Source organism: Oppia nitens, unplaced genomic scaffold (assembly GCF_028296485.1).
Source record: "Oppia nitens isolate AA-2021 unplaced genomic scaffold, nextdenovo-longstitch-racon4-pilon3 scaffold24_pilon_pilon_pilon, whole genome shotgun sequence".
Classification (NCBI taxonomy): Eukaryota; Metazoa; Arthropoda; class Arachnida; order Sarcoptiformes; family Oppiidae; genus Oppia; species Oppia nitens.
The window spans coordinates 609,251-624,216 of NW_026533204.1; the positions used below are offsets into that span (position 1 = coordinate 609,251).

Here is a 14,966-nt window from a genome sequence, read left to right on the forward strand (position 1 = left end):
CTATCTAAAAGTGACACATTTAAAAAATTGATAAACTAGATTTTACCAGTTGCTCAATATATATATATATATATATTTAAATAAATAAATTTATTACTTACCAGTAAATACTTATTTAATATTATCAAAGTAGTTAAATGTTGTATAATTTAATGTCAATTCAAATTGATTTATTACATAATTTATATATAAAACATTTATTTATATTTCTATATTATAACTACTAAACAAATCAATAAAATTATTAACAATTACACTTTAATACTGATTATTACTGATAAATACTCATTATATGTTAAATTAAAATTGAAAGTTATTAATTAATTAATAATTAAAATTTGTTTTATGCATTAGCTATTTAGCATAATTATATATTTTAAAAATTAAAATCAAATATAATAAAATAAACTTTTATATAAATATAGATTTATAAATATAAAATAAATTCATTTTATTTGTCTAGCTAATTTATGATTAAAACACACAAACCACACACATAATGTTAATATATTTTTAATAAAATTGCAGGAAAACTTTAATAATAATAATAATAATAATAATAACTAAGCTTGGTTTTATTAATTAATTTTTTTTATTGTTATCATAGTTACGAAATTAGTATTATATCATATAATAATTTATATGTTGTAAGTCATAATAATATTTTTGCTTAACAAGTATAGTTTTTTTTGTTTATTTATTTTGTGGACATGCTAGACACATTCAATAAAAATTTGCAACTATACACAAAATTATGTTATATTATTATTATTATTATTATACAGTTTATCATCCAATGTATACAAAAGATGGTTATTATAAGTTTGTTTGCCATTAGTTATGGACTAATGCATGCAAATAAAAACAAATAATAAATTTTTCTCTAATATACTCTATTATATAGAGTCTATATACTGAATATAGCTTAATATAATTTAATAAATATAGTGTATTTTTTGTATAAATACAGTATATATATATATATATATAGTATTTTATAAAATCTATATAAATTTGTAATTGTAATAATGTTAATGGATTTTTAAAAATACATAATATATATATATATATATATATAGTGTATACAGTATAATATATTAAATGAAGACATAAATATTTTACATTGGTTGGGTTAAATGTCAACTATTTAATTATATTTATTGACTTATAATATGGCAATTAAAAATAAAAATTCACATATACTATATTGTAAAAAATAATAATTTTTCTAATCATCTATTGCTATAATATTTTTCTAGTTTTCTAGTTTTCTATTGATATACTTTTTATTATTATTATTATTATAAATATGCAAACATAAATTTTGTATCAATTTTATTTTTTATGTTGCGATTTATGAAAATACAACTATATACTGTACGTACAGTATATATATATATATATATATAAATTTATATTTATATGAAATATTAAATTTATAAATATATTGATTATAAAAATTGACAGCAAATGTCGAGAGTCGGCTTTAATTTATCTCAATGTTATCGTAATATTATAGTATCGACGCATTTGACGTAATATTAAGCCTCGACTAATACTTAAAAAAATATGTTATATATTGATATATAAGTTTCTATCATATATTATTGACTAAATATATTTAATTATTAAACACACACACACTCAAAAAAAATTAATATTTTTTCACATTGAAATTATAATTTGAAACAAAAACTGTATATTCACTTTAATTAGCAACCATTTGATTGCAACTTTTTTGTTGTTATTAGATTATTACAAATATATATTTCATTGATGAGACACATCCGCTTAAAAAAAAGGTTTAACAAACAGATAAATTTATAATAATATAATTTATATTTTTCCTCTAACTTATAATTAATCAAAATATTCAATTGATTTCAATTGACAGTTTAGTCGTAAAATATAAATTTTTCTGTTATTGTATGCAAACACATTTCATCAAATATATTAAATACTAAAAATCTATTTTCATAATTATTTTTTGTTTTTTATGTATGTGTTTGTCTGTATATAAATTTATATTATATATATATATATAAATTATACTGCACTTTCAATGTTAGCAATATTTGTATAGTTAAATATTAATAATATTGAATTTTGTATGTATAACGAAAATATATTTTAAAATTTATATATATTTTTCAAATAAAATAAACATCATAAATCACTTTTGTGTACACATTTTTTTCATTACCTTAATATAGTTAGCATTATATATATAGTCTTATATGTCTATCCACATGTAGATTAAATAAATTTGTTGTTTAAAATATTTTTTAAAATGTTAAATAAATTTAATATAATTTCATGAATTTCATTCTCAGTAGATTAAAAAAATCTATTTTATTTTATTTTTAATATACAATATTAACATTAACAATTTTAATAAATTTAATTAAACAAAATTAAATTATCAATACATGTTTATAATCAAATATATTTTTATATTAATATAATAATCTATATATATATATATATATAAAATCAAGGGCATCAAATAGCTCAAATACATTTAATAGATATTATATAGTTTAGTAGTTAGTCTCAAAAATGAGCTTAATAGCTTAATTTTAGGATTATCCTACTAACTTGTACAATTTATGTTTTATTTTCCTATTAAAAAAAAGTAAAGTTTTATTACTATGCTAGAATTATTTTCAATTTTTTATAAAATAATAACTAAAAGTAACATGTTTACTTGATTGATATTAGGGTTCGTATATTAAATAATTTTTTGAGATCCTCAGTTACAGTTATATTATAAACTTTAAGTATACTTATATATAAAATAATAAAATTATGTCAAAAAATTATTTTTTGTTTTGTTTTGTTTTATGGGAACATTGAAATAAAACATGAATGACTTTATATGAATATTAATTACTTGAAAACAGATAATATAATTATTAATTATAATTATAATAGAGTATCTTCGAAAGTGTTTCAAACATATAATCTAATTTGTTATGATAATTTGCCACACAATTACTGTATAGAAACAATATGTTAAATATAATAATTTATTCAATTTAAATTATTTAGTTAAAAAATACATTACACTATACTATATAATTATTTATTTTTTGAACAAAAATCTAGCATGCAACAATTGGCAAAAAATAGATATATTAGAAATGGGTTGGTATAAATTGAGGACTGGGTACAATGGGCACTGTTAGGATATGATATGATGCTAACCGGCCTTCACAATCATATGGTAGGCAATGCCATACCGACAGTGCATAACATTTACAGTACTTTACTGTATATGTATGACATTATACAGGCTTTAAAATATATGATAATTTATAATAACATATACCAGTAATATCTTATTAGTAGTTCAAAATTTTATTTAATAATTATTATTTATCAAAATAATTTATTAAATAATTTATCAACAAAATTATAATATCAATTTAAATATACTGTAATAAACAACTTAATAATAATTTATTCATAATTAAATATTTTCATTTTGAATTAACATTTTTTGACTAAATTATTGAAAACAGTTTTACAATATTTTTTATAAATTAATAGTTAGAAAACAAATTGATAATTTAATATTAAATTACCAATAATGTCAACACAAAAATTGCTTGGTAAAGTGTCTATAATAACCGGTAAGTGTTGTTAATTTATCTAGGTAACGTATATTTAATTACTAATTTATTTATTAAAAAAAATATGTTAATATCAATTTGTATATTGCTATTTTTTAAAAAAAATGCATTGCTTAATTTATATTTTATTTTGTAAAAATTGTAAACATTTATTTAATTAGTTTCCATCAATGACTGCCATCATTATTATCATGTTGTTAAATAATAGCACCATCTAGGTTATTTTAAATATACAAACAATATATTAATTCTATTATATACTTGTAGGTAATAGATAATTAATATATATATATATATTATATATATAGAGTATTTTTTTAAAATAAAAGTACAAATAATTTATTTATTTCAAAATAACAAATAATTATTTATTAATATTTAATTTATTATCTTTATTTTAAATAACAGAAAGTTACGTTTAATAATTTATTAAAATTAATTATAAATTATTCATTTATAATAATAGAATTTAACATTTATTATCTTATTTATTAATTAATACATACTTTAAAAAAATATAGGATTCGATTTTTTTTGTTGGTTTAAATATCATACTGACATCAATTTTAATAAAATTAGTAAAATTTCAATTTTATTTATTAAATTTTAACTATCATTATTTAATTAGTAAAAAAATAATAATTAACTATAACAAAAATTAAGTTACAACAATTGTATTCAAATATAAAAATTACTAATTGAAATATTATTATATATGACTTAATTTGTATTATATGCACATATTATGTAAATATTAATTTAATATTTTTGAATATAGAAATTTATGTTAAATATATGTAATGCATTTATAAAATGTTAGCACAGATTTTTTTTTTAAATATAATAATTATATTTGATATTTATTTAAGGAATTATATTAGATTTTTAATAAGAATTTTTCTAAAATTAAATACTGAATGTTGCAAATAAATTATATAAATAAAGAAAAGAGAAATAATATATAATATAATTAAAAATGTTTATTAGTTTTATGAATATTAAAAACATTTTTCTGTTGTTGTTGTGTTGTCTTTAGATATATATATATATATATAACTCTATGTCTGTTTAAACAGAAATTGATAGCATTTAAAGGACAAATGTTTAAACAAATAATAATATTAAAAAAAGAAAACAATTATTTAAATCAATATTTATTATATAATTTTATACTTTTTGTATTATTTGCTTTTTATTTATTTTTCATTTACTATTTACACAAAATTGATTTATTATTATTATTATTGAATAGTAGTTATTTGCAATTTTTAAGGAAATGTATGTATAAATTGATAAAAAGATATGGATTTTGATTTGTGTGTCTGTAATGATAAACTGAGTTTTAAAATATTATAATAAATACTTTAATAAGTTTTAATCTTAAATTGTTTGTTTGTTAATTTTTTGTTAACAATTAACTACTGATTAAATAATAATTTTTCTATTATATTTGATCAATACTAATAATAATTATTATTACCGGTAGATTAAATTGTACAAACATTATTACAAGTAAAATATTTATTGTTTAATTTTTAATTAATACTATAATTTTCTTCTTAATTAAAACAATTATAATATTATACAAGATATTATACATTAGTAATGATTGATTTATTTATTTATAGATAAATTGATAAAACTTTTCCAAATTTTATACAAACATATCTGTAATAAATCTACTGTTATTAAATATATTTATTTATTTATTTTGGGTAAACTATAATAAGTAAAACAAGGGATAACTATTTTTAGTAGAGGACAGGCATCTAAATTTGTTTGTTTGGAAAACAATTATTATTTATGTGTATAAATATGCTGTATTTTCCCGATGACGTTATATACATCATTGATATAAATATATCATTTATATCTCTATATCAATGCATTGATATCAATGACTTTATAGACAATTTTTTTGATTCAATTAATTTTTTATATATGTAAAATCAAGTTTAGTTGACTTTTTTTATATTAAATGATATATATTTTCATATTTTACAAAAATTTGATAATTTTACTGTATAAATGTTAATTTAATAAGTAATTAAATTATTATAAACTATTAGTAATAGAAAATTTTTATTGCCGGTAATAATATGCATAATTTATTATAAGTATAATTTAATTATTAAAATTTAGAATATATTATAGTATATATATATACTTTATATAATATATTTAATAATAAAAAATAATATTAGTAATGTATTTATAATTTTGCTAACTAATATCCTATACAATTAAATATATTGATATCTATCTAACATCTATTAATACATTATATTGACGTAAATGATATATTATTATTTTTTTTGTTTAATAAATATTTTTCAATAAACATTTAATATGACTGTGATTTTTTTATTTGGTTTTGAATCAAACTTTTGATAACCAATATAAAATTAATGTGTGTGTGTTTGTGTGTTGCCTTATTTATTTTTTAATACTACATAATATCCTTGAATATAACTTTATATACTGGCAATAGCCAAGGGCATTTAATAATATGTAGTAATTTTTTTTTATTTATTTAATATATTAGTATTTTTATTATTATTTTCATACAGTTTTGACATCAATTAAAAAAAGTTATACCATACTTATGTTATACCGGTATATATGATAATTAATTAAAAAAAATACAATATCACTAATTTTATATACATTGTGTACAGTATGTGTATGTGTTTGTACCGTATATTATCTATAAATAACTTATATCCGGCTTTATTTACAATAGCTAATATTTATATACAGTAAATATATATATATATATATATATATATATATATATATATATATATATATATATATATATATATAGTATCAAGATCACCTTGCAAACAATAGATAGCATTAATCAATAAATAAACACAACAAAAAAAATAAATTATATTTATTTTATTATCTTAAATCATAGAAAAAATTTATACAGTGCTATATATACAGCTTTATATTATTCATATTCAGTATATATATATTTGTATATATATGTATAATATATATATGAATCCGGGTAATTGTTTTTATCTTTATCCAACATTGAGTATATAATGTAATAAAACTATTATTAATAATATAATTTGTTTAACGAAATTTGATTTATTTCTATAATAATACATTTATACTGTAAATATTTAATTATATTTAGTATAACATATAATATGATTCGTATGAATATAAGTTATATAAATTTTTTTTATAAATTTTTATTTATAATTTTTAATTAAATTCAGACTAAATTTTATATATAGTTTAATTTATATCTAACTTATATTTAATCAATTTTAAACAAAAACAAATTTGTTGAAAAAAATTATTTGCTAACTTACTTGTATAATTTTAATTACATTTATTTTAAATCACTATATTCTACATACTTATAATTAGAGAAATTATTTTTTTTGTTACGTTTTCAATATTGAGACAGTTTTGCAACATTTGTTTATTGATTGAATTTTTTTTAAAAACATTTATCATTAGAAAACTAGACATTTAAATGTACACAAATATATGCTGTATATAAAATAAAATTTGACATTCATTTTGATTTAATAGTATTTTATTTTATTTTGCCTGCGATTTTTTAAATAAATCAATAATAATAATATACACTATATATTGTACAGTATATATATTAATATAATATTGTATTTACTGACTCTACAATTATTTATATATTATCTATAATACCATAATATACTGTATATGGTTACATACAGTTAGGGTTTTATAATGATTACAAAAGGAGGAAAGTTCCCTAATAAAATCCCTCTAATTTTCACGGAAAATATGGAAACTACTTTTTTCCTCCTAGGTCGTTATGAGGGAAAATATAATCTATTTTTTTACAGAAACTTAAATATTTTGAATAAAATTTTATTGAAATATTTAAAAAAAAAATAAAAATAAATTTCAAACCCATAGATGTGACATTATTGATCAATGTACCAATCAAAATAAAGTTTATTATAATATTTGTTTTTCAAAAATTATAATAAAATGTATTATTTATTGTTCACAAAGTTTAGAGCATAAAGAAATAGATTCCCTATGAATTCCCAGGGATCAGTCAACAACATTGTTGGGAACTTTTTGAAATATATGATGTGGGAGGGAATCATTACAAACCCCTACATACAGTATATTATTTTATATACCTGTTCAGTATAATAGAAACTATTGATGTATAAATTATTTTATTTAATCAAGTATTAGTGGGCAGTGATGAATAAAAGTTTAATGTTGTATTAATTTAGACATTTATTAATGATTTTGTTAATTAATTAATTATACCAATATATAGATATATMTATATATATATATATATATATATATATATATTTGTTGATTACAAACATTAAATAATTTCAAATGATAATTATTGTTCTATATTATATATATATATATATATATTTGTGATTATTATATGTTAATCATTAATTTTTTAAATCTAAAATATAGTTTGAATTTATCAATACATTAAAGATTTATTCATCAAAAATAATTGTAATATAATATTATATTTATATGGCTTAGTAAATGTTATTGAATCAAAATATTTTTTTTTTAAATTTTATTTTCAATTTATATGGCATTTTATGAAAGAGAATTGTAATATAAATTAAATAAATTATAATACAGTAATATTTGCATATTTTCAACAACAAAACAAATATATAATATTAAACATATTATAAATCACTAAATCAATAAATACAGACTGTATAATAAAGTATATAAATTATATATAATAATATTATTTAATATTAAATATTTTTTAAATCATTATTCTTGTTTTTTTTAAATATTATTCTATTAATTATTAAGTTACAAATTTAAACATAATAAACAAAATTACAAAAATTATTTAAAAGATAATAAAAAAAATAATTTTACAAAAAATTTTAATGTTATTGTCTCTATTCAGGTGCCAGCTCTGGTATCGGTGCGGCCACTGCCGTACATTTCGGTTCACTTGGCAGTGATCTAGCCATTGTTGGCCGTAATCGTTCAAATCTACAAACGGTACAGAAACAGATTACCGACGCCGGCCATACGGTCAAAGTGTTGCCAATTGTGGCCGACTTAAGTCGCGAGTTGGATACCATAGATGTGGTCAACAAGACTATTGAGGCGTTTGGAAAACTTGACATTTTGGTCAACAGTGCCGGTATTTTGACTAAAGGAACGGTAGAAAATACGACACTACAGTCTTACGATGAGCTCATGAATATTAATGTGCGATCGGTTTTTCATTTGATGCAACTGTCGATTCCTCACCTGAAGAAAACTAAGGGATCAATTGTCAATGTGTCCAGTGTTACGGGGCTCCGGGCGGTCAGTCTATATATATATATATATAATATATGCCTGTTCTTTTTCATAATAATTTTACTATTTATAATATAATTTCCTAATCTATGTATATTATAATTACCTGTATTTTCAAAACATACAGTTCCCGGGAGTTGTGGCCTACAATCTGAGCAAAGCTGCATTGGATCAGTTGACCAGAACGGCAGCTCTCGAGTTGGCCGCCGACGGTATACGAGTTAATGCTGTTAAGTAAAAGGGTTATTCATTAATCTCGCGCATGGGGTTTTTGCTATAACTCTTAAGCGGAGTGAGATATATTAATTTTGTAAAAAGTGTATTAAAATATGATTTACGCGTAATATTATAAAATATAAAATTTTTAATTTTGATAACGTGATCATATTTATGCTGGGCTGTTTGTAAACCACTATGTCACAACCTAACCTATAAATGATAGAATAAAATTTCAATAGCAATTTTTTAAAGCCTGACTTGGAAATTATGGGAAGAAAATTTTTTTTAAATTGGTCGAAAAATAAATTTTTTATGGCTTTTCAAACTTGTGAAAAAACACATTATATAAAATAGTCAAAAATAAAATGACGTTATTTATAAATAGTATACACTTATAAGATAAAGATTTTAATACTATTACATATTTGAAAAACTAAATTTTTTTATGTCTAATATTTTTTTAGATAATTAAATTTAAAATTAAATTACATTATCAAATTATAATGCTATGTTTTTATTGTAATATTAATATCTAAAAAAATATTTGACATAAAAAAATTTAGTTTTTAGAATAAGTAATAGTATTAAAATCTTTATCTTATAAGTGTATACTATCCATAAATAACGTCATTTTATTTTTGACTATTTTATATAATGTGTTTCTTCATAAGTTTGAAAAGCCATAAAAAATTTATTTTTCGACCAATTTAAAAAAAATTTTCTTCCAATAATTTTCCAAGTCAGGCTCTACAAAATTGCTATTGAAATTTTATTCTATCATTTATAGGTTAGGTTGTGACATAGTGGTTTACAAACAGCCCAGCATAAATATGATCACGTTATCAAAATTAAAAATTTTATATTTTATAATATTACGCGTAAATCATATTTTAATACACTTTTTACAAAATTAATATATCTCACTCCGTTTAAGAGTTATAGCAAAAACCCCATGCGCGAGATTAATGAATAACCCTTTTATGTAATTTAATTTGTTTTTATTAAGTTTTCAATTGAATTTTTAGTATTAATTAATACATTTTTTAAAATTTTATTTATTTTGTTAATCTAACCACACATAACAGTCCCGGTGTTATTGTAACAGAAGTCCACAAGAGAGGCGGTATGACTGATGATGACTATGCAAAAGTAAGTGTCACTACTTGTGGTGTGTACTGGGGAGAGGGAGGGGGTAGTTGTGTTTGTTTTTATTTAAGGTATTATATAATAATTTTTGTTTTTTCTAACCAGTTCTTAGAGCACAGCAAGACTACACACGCCATGGGACGGGTGGGCGAAGCTATAGAAGTGGCCAAAGCCATAGCGTTTTTGGCCTCCGACGACGCCTCCTATACTACTGGTGCCACTTTGCCCGTAGATGGCGGCCGCGCCCAGATGTGTCCGCGTTAAAGACATGATATATAATATTACGCTTGAATTAATCAATACAATTATTATTATTATTACTTATTTTTTGATTCAATTGGAAACTAAAATATTAAATATATAAAATTTATTGACAAATACTAAATTTCTGATTATATATATTTTTAAAATAATAACTAACATAATAAAAATTAATTATTAAAAAATACCGCTATTTATTGTTTAGTGATAAGTGATAAGTTTTAGTAATATTTTATAATTATTATAATATTGATGACTATTTAAAATTATTTTATATTAAATAATTTTAATTAGTAAATATAATAATAGTTAATATCTAATAAAAAATACAGTTATACTATCTAAAGTTTATAAAATTCAATATTAATTTGTTATTTAATAATAATTTTAACTTGTTTAACTACATGTAACTTGTAAATAAAAACTTATAAAAATATTATAATAAATATAATAAATCAATATTAGTATTGCAATTCACTATGAATATGTTTAATTTAACTATATTAAAGATTAATTTTTAAATAAAACTAAACTATTAAAATTAATTTTATGTGTTATTAATTTGTTTTATATGATATTTTTTCAACATTAAAACTATTTTTATTATTTTGTAATTATTACATTATTTTTATGTAAAAATACAATATATGAAAAAATTATTTTAATATAATTTAATATAATTTTGATAAAATAATTTGCTAATTGATAAGATCAATTATTGATATATTATATTAATTTAAACAATCAAGGTCATTTTTAGTAGTTAAGACAAAAAATTTTCAAATAAAACAAGTTTTTCCATTTAAATTATTAATTAAAAGTATCAAAAGTTTTAATTAAATAAACTGTTAGTAAACTACTATTAATATAATAAATATATATATATATAAAAATTGTTTGTGTTTATATGGATTGTAATAAAAATATTGACAAAATGTGTAATAAAATCAATGAAAATACTTTTAATTTGAATAATTACAATATGATTGCCATCGATATGGACAACACTCTAGTGAAGTACCAGTTGAACAATAGTCTACAATTGACGCACACTATACTACAGGATATACTGGTCGATAGGTATGGCTATCCCGCAGATATTAAACAACAATTCCAACCGAAGTTTAATCAAAAGGGTTTAGTAGTTGACAAACGCCGGGGAAATATACTCAAATTGGACGCCAACTACCGGGTAATGGTTGCCAAACACGGATTCACCGATTTAGATGCCGTCACCATAGATGCCATCTATGGTACCGATAAAGTGCACGATGAGTTGAAACAAATGCCGCAACGTTTAAACATGGGAACCATTGGTACCGATCAAGTGTTTGACTACTATGTAATCAGAGACTATTTTTCCGTGCCGTCGGCCCAGATATTTGCCCAAATCGTTAGCGTGACTGACCAATTGGGTGCCGAGTTGTCACCAGTAAACGGCAACTATCGTCGCATATGGCTAGACGTATACAACTCGATTGGTTTGATGTACGGAAACAATGGTTTGAAGACTAGTTTTGGTGAAAATCTTAGCGCGAGTCCGGACACGTATTTTATCAAAATATCCGACAAACTGCAGCACATGTTGCGCCGGTTGCGCAAAAACGGCCGACTCGTGATACTGATTACGTCGGCCAATGTGGATGTCATGCGATTTATGATGCAATACGCGTTCGGCTGCGATGACTGGATATCCTGTTTTGATTTGGTGCTGACGTACGCCCGAAAGCCAACTTTTTATACCACTGATCGGCCGTTTCTCGCCGTTGATCACAACAACGTCATCGGTAATCCTGTTGACGGCACCGATGATCTCTGTAGTGGCCAAATCTATTCCGAAGGCAATTGGCAGACAGTTAAGACATTTGCATCGAAACTATTGGCTAAATCGGAACCGAAATGCTTGTACATCGGCGACAGTTTCAATGACGACTGTATGGTTCCCAATCTGTATGCCGGCTGCGATACGGTCGGCATTGTCGAGGAATTGGATGAATCGGTTCGACCAGATTTGGATCCCAGTTATTGGCAGTCGTTTTTCGGTGATAAACAAAATAATAATCCAAGTCTTTGGGCAAAAATACTTGAAACTCATACAAAACTTTTGGTACCTGACGTCGAGTGTTTAGTTGAATATTATTAATAAATAAATAAAATTAAAATTACAAAAAAAACTAATTAATTAATATTTTTGAAAAATGTTTTAAAATTACTACTCGATATTATTAGTATTGATAAAAGTAATAAAATAAATATAATTATTATATTTAATGTAAACTTTCTTAATAATTAATAATCTGGAATATTATTATTATTAAAAAATTTGTCAAATTTTTAGCAAACATTATACAATTATAATAGTATTTTAGTACTAAATAGTATTAAATTTTAATCTATGTCTTTTTTAAGCCAGTTTTATGCAAATTATATATTAATATAAATTATATATATATATAAAATAATCAATTAATAAATACTTATTAAAAGTTTACATTTAATAGAAAAAGGTTATTAAACTTTTTTTTATATCAATATTTGATATAAAACATTAATATAATAAAATTTAATTTCTACTATGTAATTTATAGTTAAACTAAAAAAAAAGTTTATTATTCAAATACAATTATATTAATTTCATAATAATTTTTATTAATCAATAAAAATATTTATAATATATAAAATACGATTGACATAACTATTAGCATAAATTATATTTATAAAATTTATAATATTATTTAATTTATATCTTAATGATTATTAGTCATACTTTTTATATATTTATATTTCACTATGACTTTAATTGTTAATGATATGGTAAGCAATATTAATGTTAAAATGGAAAAAATATTGATTATTTTGTATAAAACTAAAATATAAAATTGTATTTTTGTCTTTAAAATCAATAATTTATTTAAACACACAAAATAAGTTTACTGTATAATAGTGTATAAATATGATTAAAAAAATAAATATTATAATAATAGGGTACAAATTTAATTATACCTATTTATTTGTCATTAATAATATAGTAAATTATTGAAAAAAATATTAGTTTTCATTAAAAAAAATAGCTATATATATATAAATATCTTTATTTTTAGTTTAAATCTAAAAAATTAAAAAATATATTTAAAAAATAGTTTCCAAAAGAGAAATAATTGCAAATTAAAAAAAATATAAATATTATATTTTTTAATAATACAGTACTTTTTCTAAATTATTTTTACAGTATTTGCCGTAATTTTTGTCACAAATAATACAGTAGTTTCTCTAATGTATAAAATATATAACATTTTATATGCAGTATATTGTGAGCAGGGTTGGGAAAATACAAGGTTTTGAATTTTGACTTTATATAATACAATGTATTATACAAATTTAAAAACTAATTTATCTACTATCTTGAAAAATTTATAAAAAAAAATATTTAGTAAAAATATAATTGCTAGAAAATACATTATTATTATTATTATTACTATTATCGTTGTTTCTAAGTAATAATAATAATGAAATAATTTAAACTAAAAAATTAAATTCAATAAAAAATAATATTAAATCTATATTTATTATAAAATATGGGTTACTTTGCTTATATCAATGCTTTTAGCAGTATGTGGGGCTAAATTTTTGTAAGCCAAATTAATCATTTATTTTACATTGTATAATACGTTTTGTATTATACAAACATTTAGTCTCTGCCAACACTGATTGTCAGTGCAAACGGTATTACACACACACACACTGTATTAAATGTGTAATAATAATAATAATACTGAACTGACTGCTACTATATTTGCAAACATTAATGTAATGTAATAACAACAGTGCTATCGTCTAAAATTTAAATACCAAAATATTTTATGCCATACAATGTAAAAGAAAATTTTATTAAATAATAAAAACATGTTTTGATAATCTATTAAAAATATAATTATCAGTATTATTATCATCATTTTTTTGTATATATATATATAAATAATCTCATTATACTATCTTATCGATAATATATTACATAATTTATATGTGCTAATAATTTTTATTTTTACTATAAGTAATGTATGTGTGTTTATGGTATTTGAAATAATACAGTATTATGTTATAATTTTTTTAATGTTCAATGAATATGTTTATCCAAATTATAATATAAGAATATTATCAGAATATTATTAATAATAATGATATTAATACCTATTATTGTTGATAAGCAATCGATTTAATAAAAAGATTTACAGTATTATTAATTTAGTGCCATTTAGTATTAAAATTATAATAATCTCAAGTAATTATTAATTAATTATTTATTTATTTGTGTTGTTGTTGTAAAATATTATAATAATTATAATTATTTCCTTTATAATCTGATATAAT

At 20.3% G+C, this 14,966-nt stretch overlaps 2 protein-coding genes across 2 annotated transcripts; both read left to right on the forward strand.

The window, feature by feature from the left end:
* Nucleotides 1–3,519: 3,519 nt before the first annotated feature.
* Nucleotides 3,520–10,637, forward strand: LOC128953994 (3-oxoacyl-[acyl-carrier-protein] reductase FabG-like). The gene is made up of 5 exons (XM_054299548.1): nt 3,520–3,635; nt 8,569–8,978; nt 9,100–9,206; nt 10,277–10,340; nt 10,443–10,637. Exons 1-5 carry the CDS (start codon nt 3,593–3,595, stop codon nt 10,599–10,601), a joined length of 783 nt encoding a protein of 260 aa, XP_054155523.1. The 5' UTR covers nt 3,520–3,592; the 3' UTR covers nt 10,602–10,637.
* Nucleotides 10,638–11,553: 916 nt separating this feature from the next.
* Nucleotides 11,554–12,741, forward strand: LOC128954044 (5'-nucleotidase domain-containing protein 1-like; the record flags this gene model as incomplete). The annotated part of the gene is made up of 1 exon (XM_054299608.1): nt 11,554–12,741. A coding segment is annotated over one exon (1,188 nt), but the record flags the coding sequence as incomplete, so codon positions are not given.
* Nucleotides 12,742–14,966: the final 2,225 nt, after the last annotated feature.

Bases quoted from the DNA above. Each gene is read 5' to 3' on its own strand.
- LOC128953994 (XM_054299548.1), top strand. From the start codon at position 3,593: ATGTCAACACAAAAATTGCTTGGTAAAGTGTCTATAATAACCG. The intron at 9,207-10,276 runs GTAAAAGGGTTA...CACACATAACAG, and splicing joins ATACGAGTTAATGCTGTTAA to TCCCGGTGTTATTGTAACAG. The intron at 10,341-10,442 runs GTAAGTGTCACT...TTTTCTAACCAG, and splicing joins CTGATGATGACTATGCAAAA to TTCTTAGAGCACAGCAAGAC.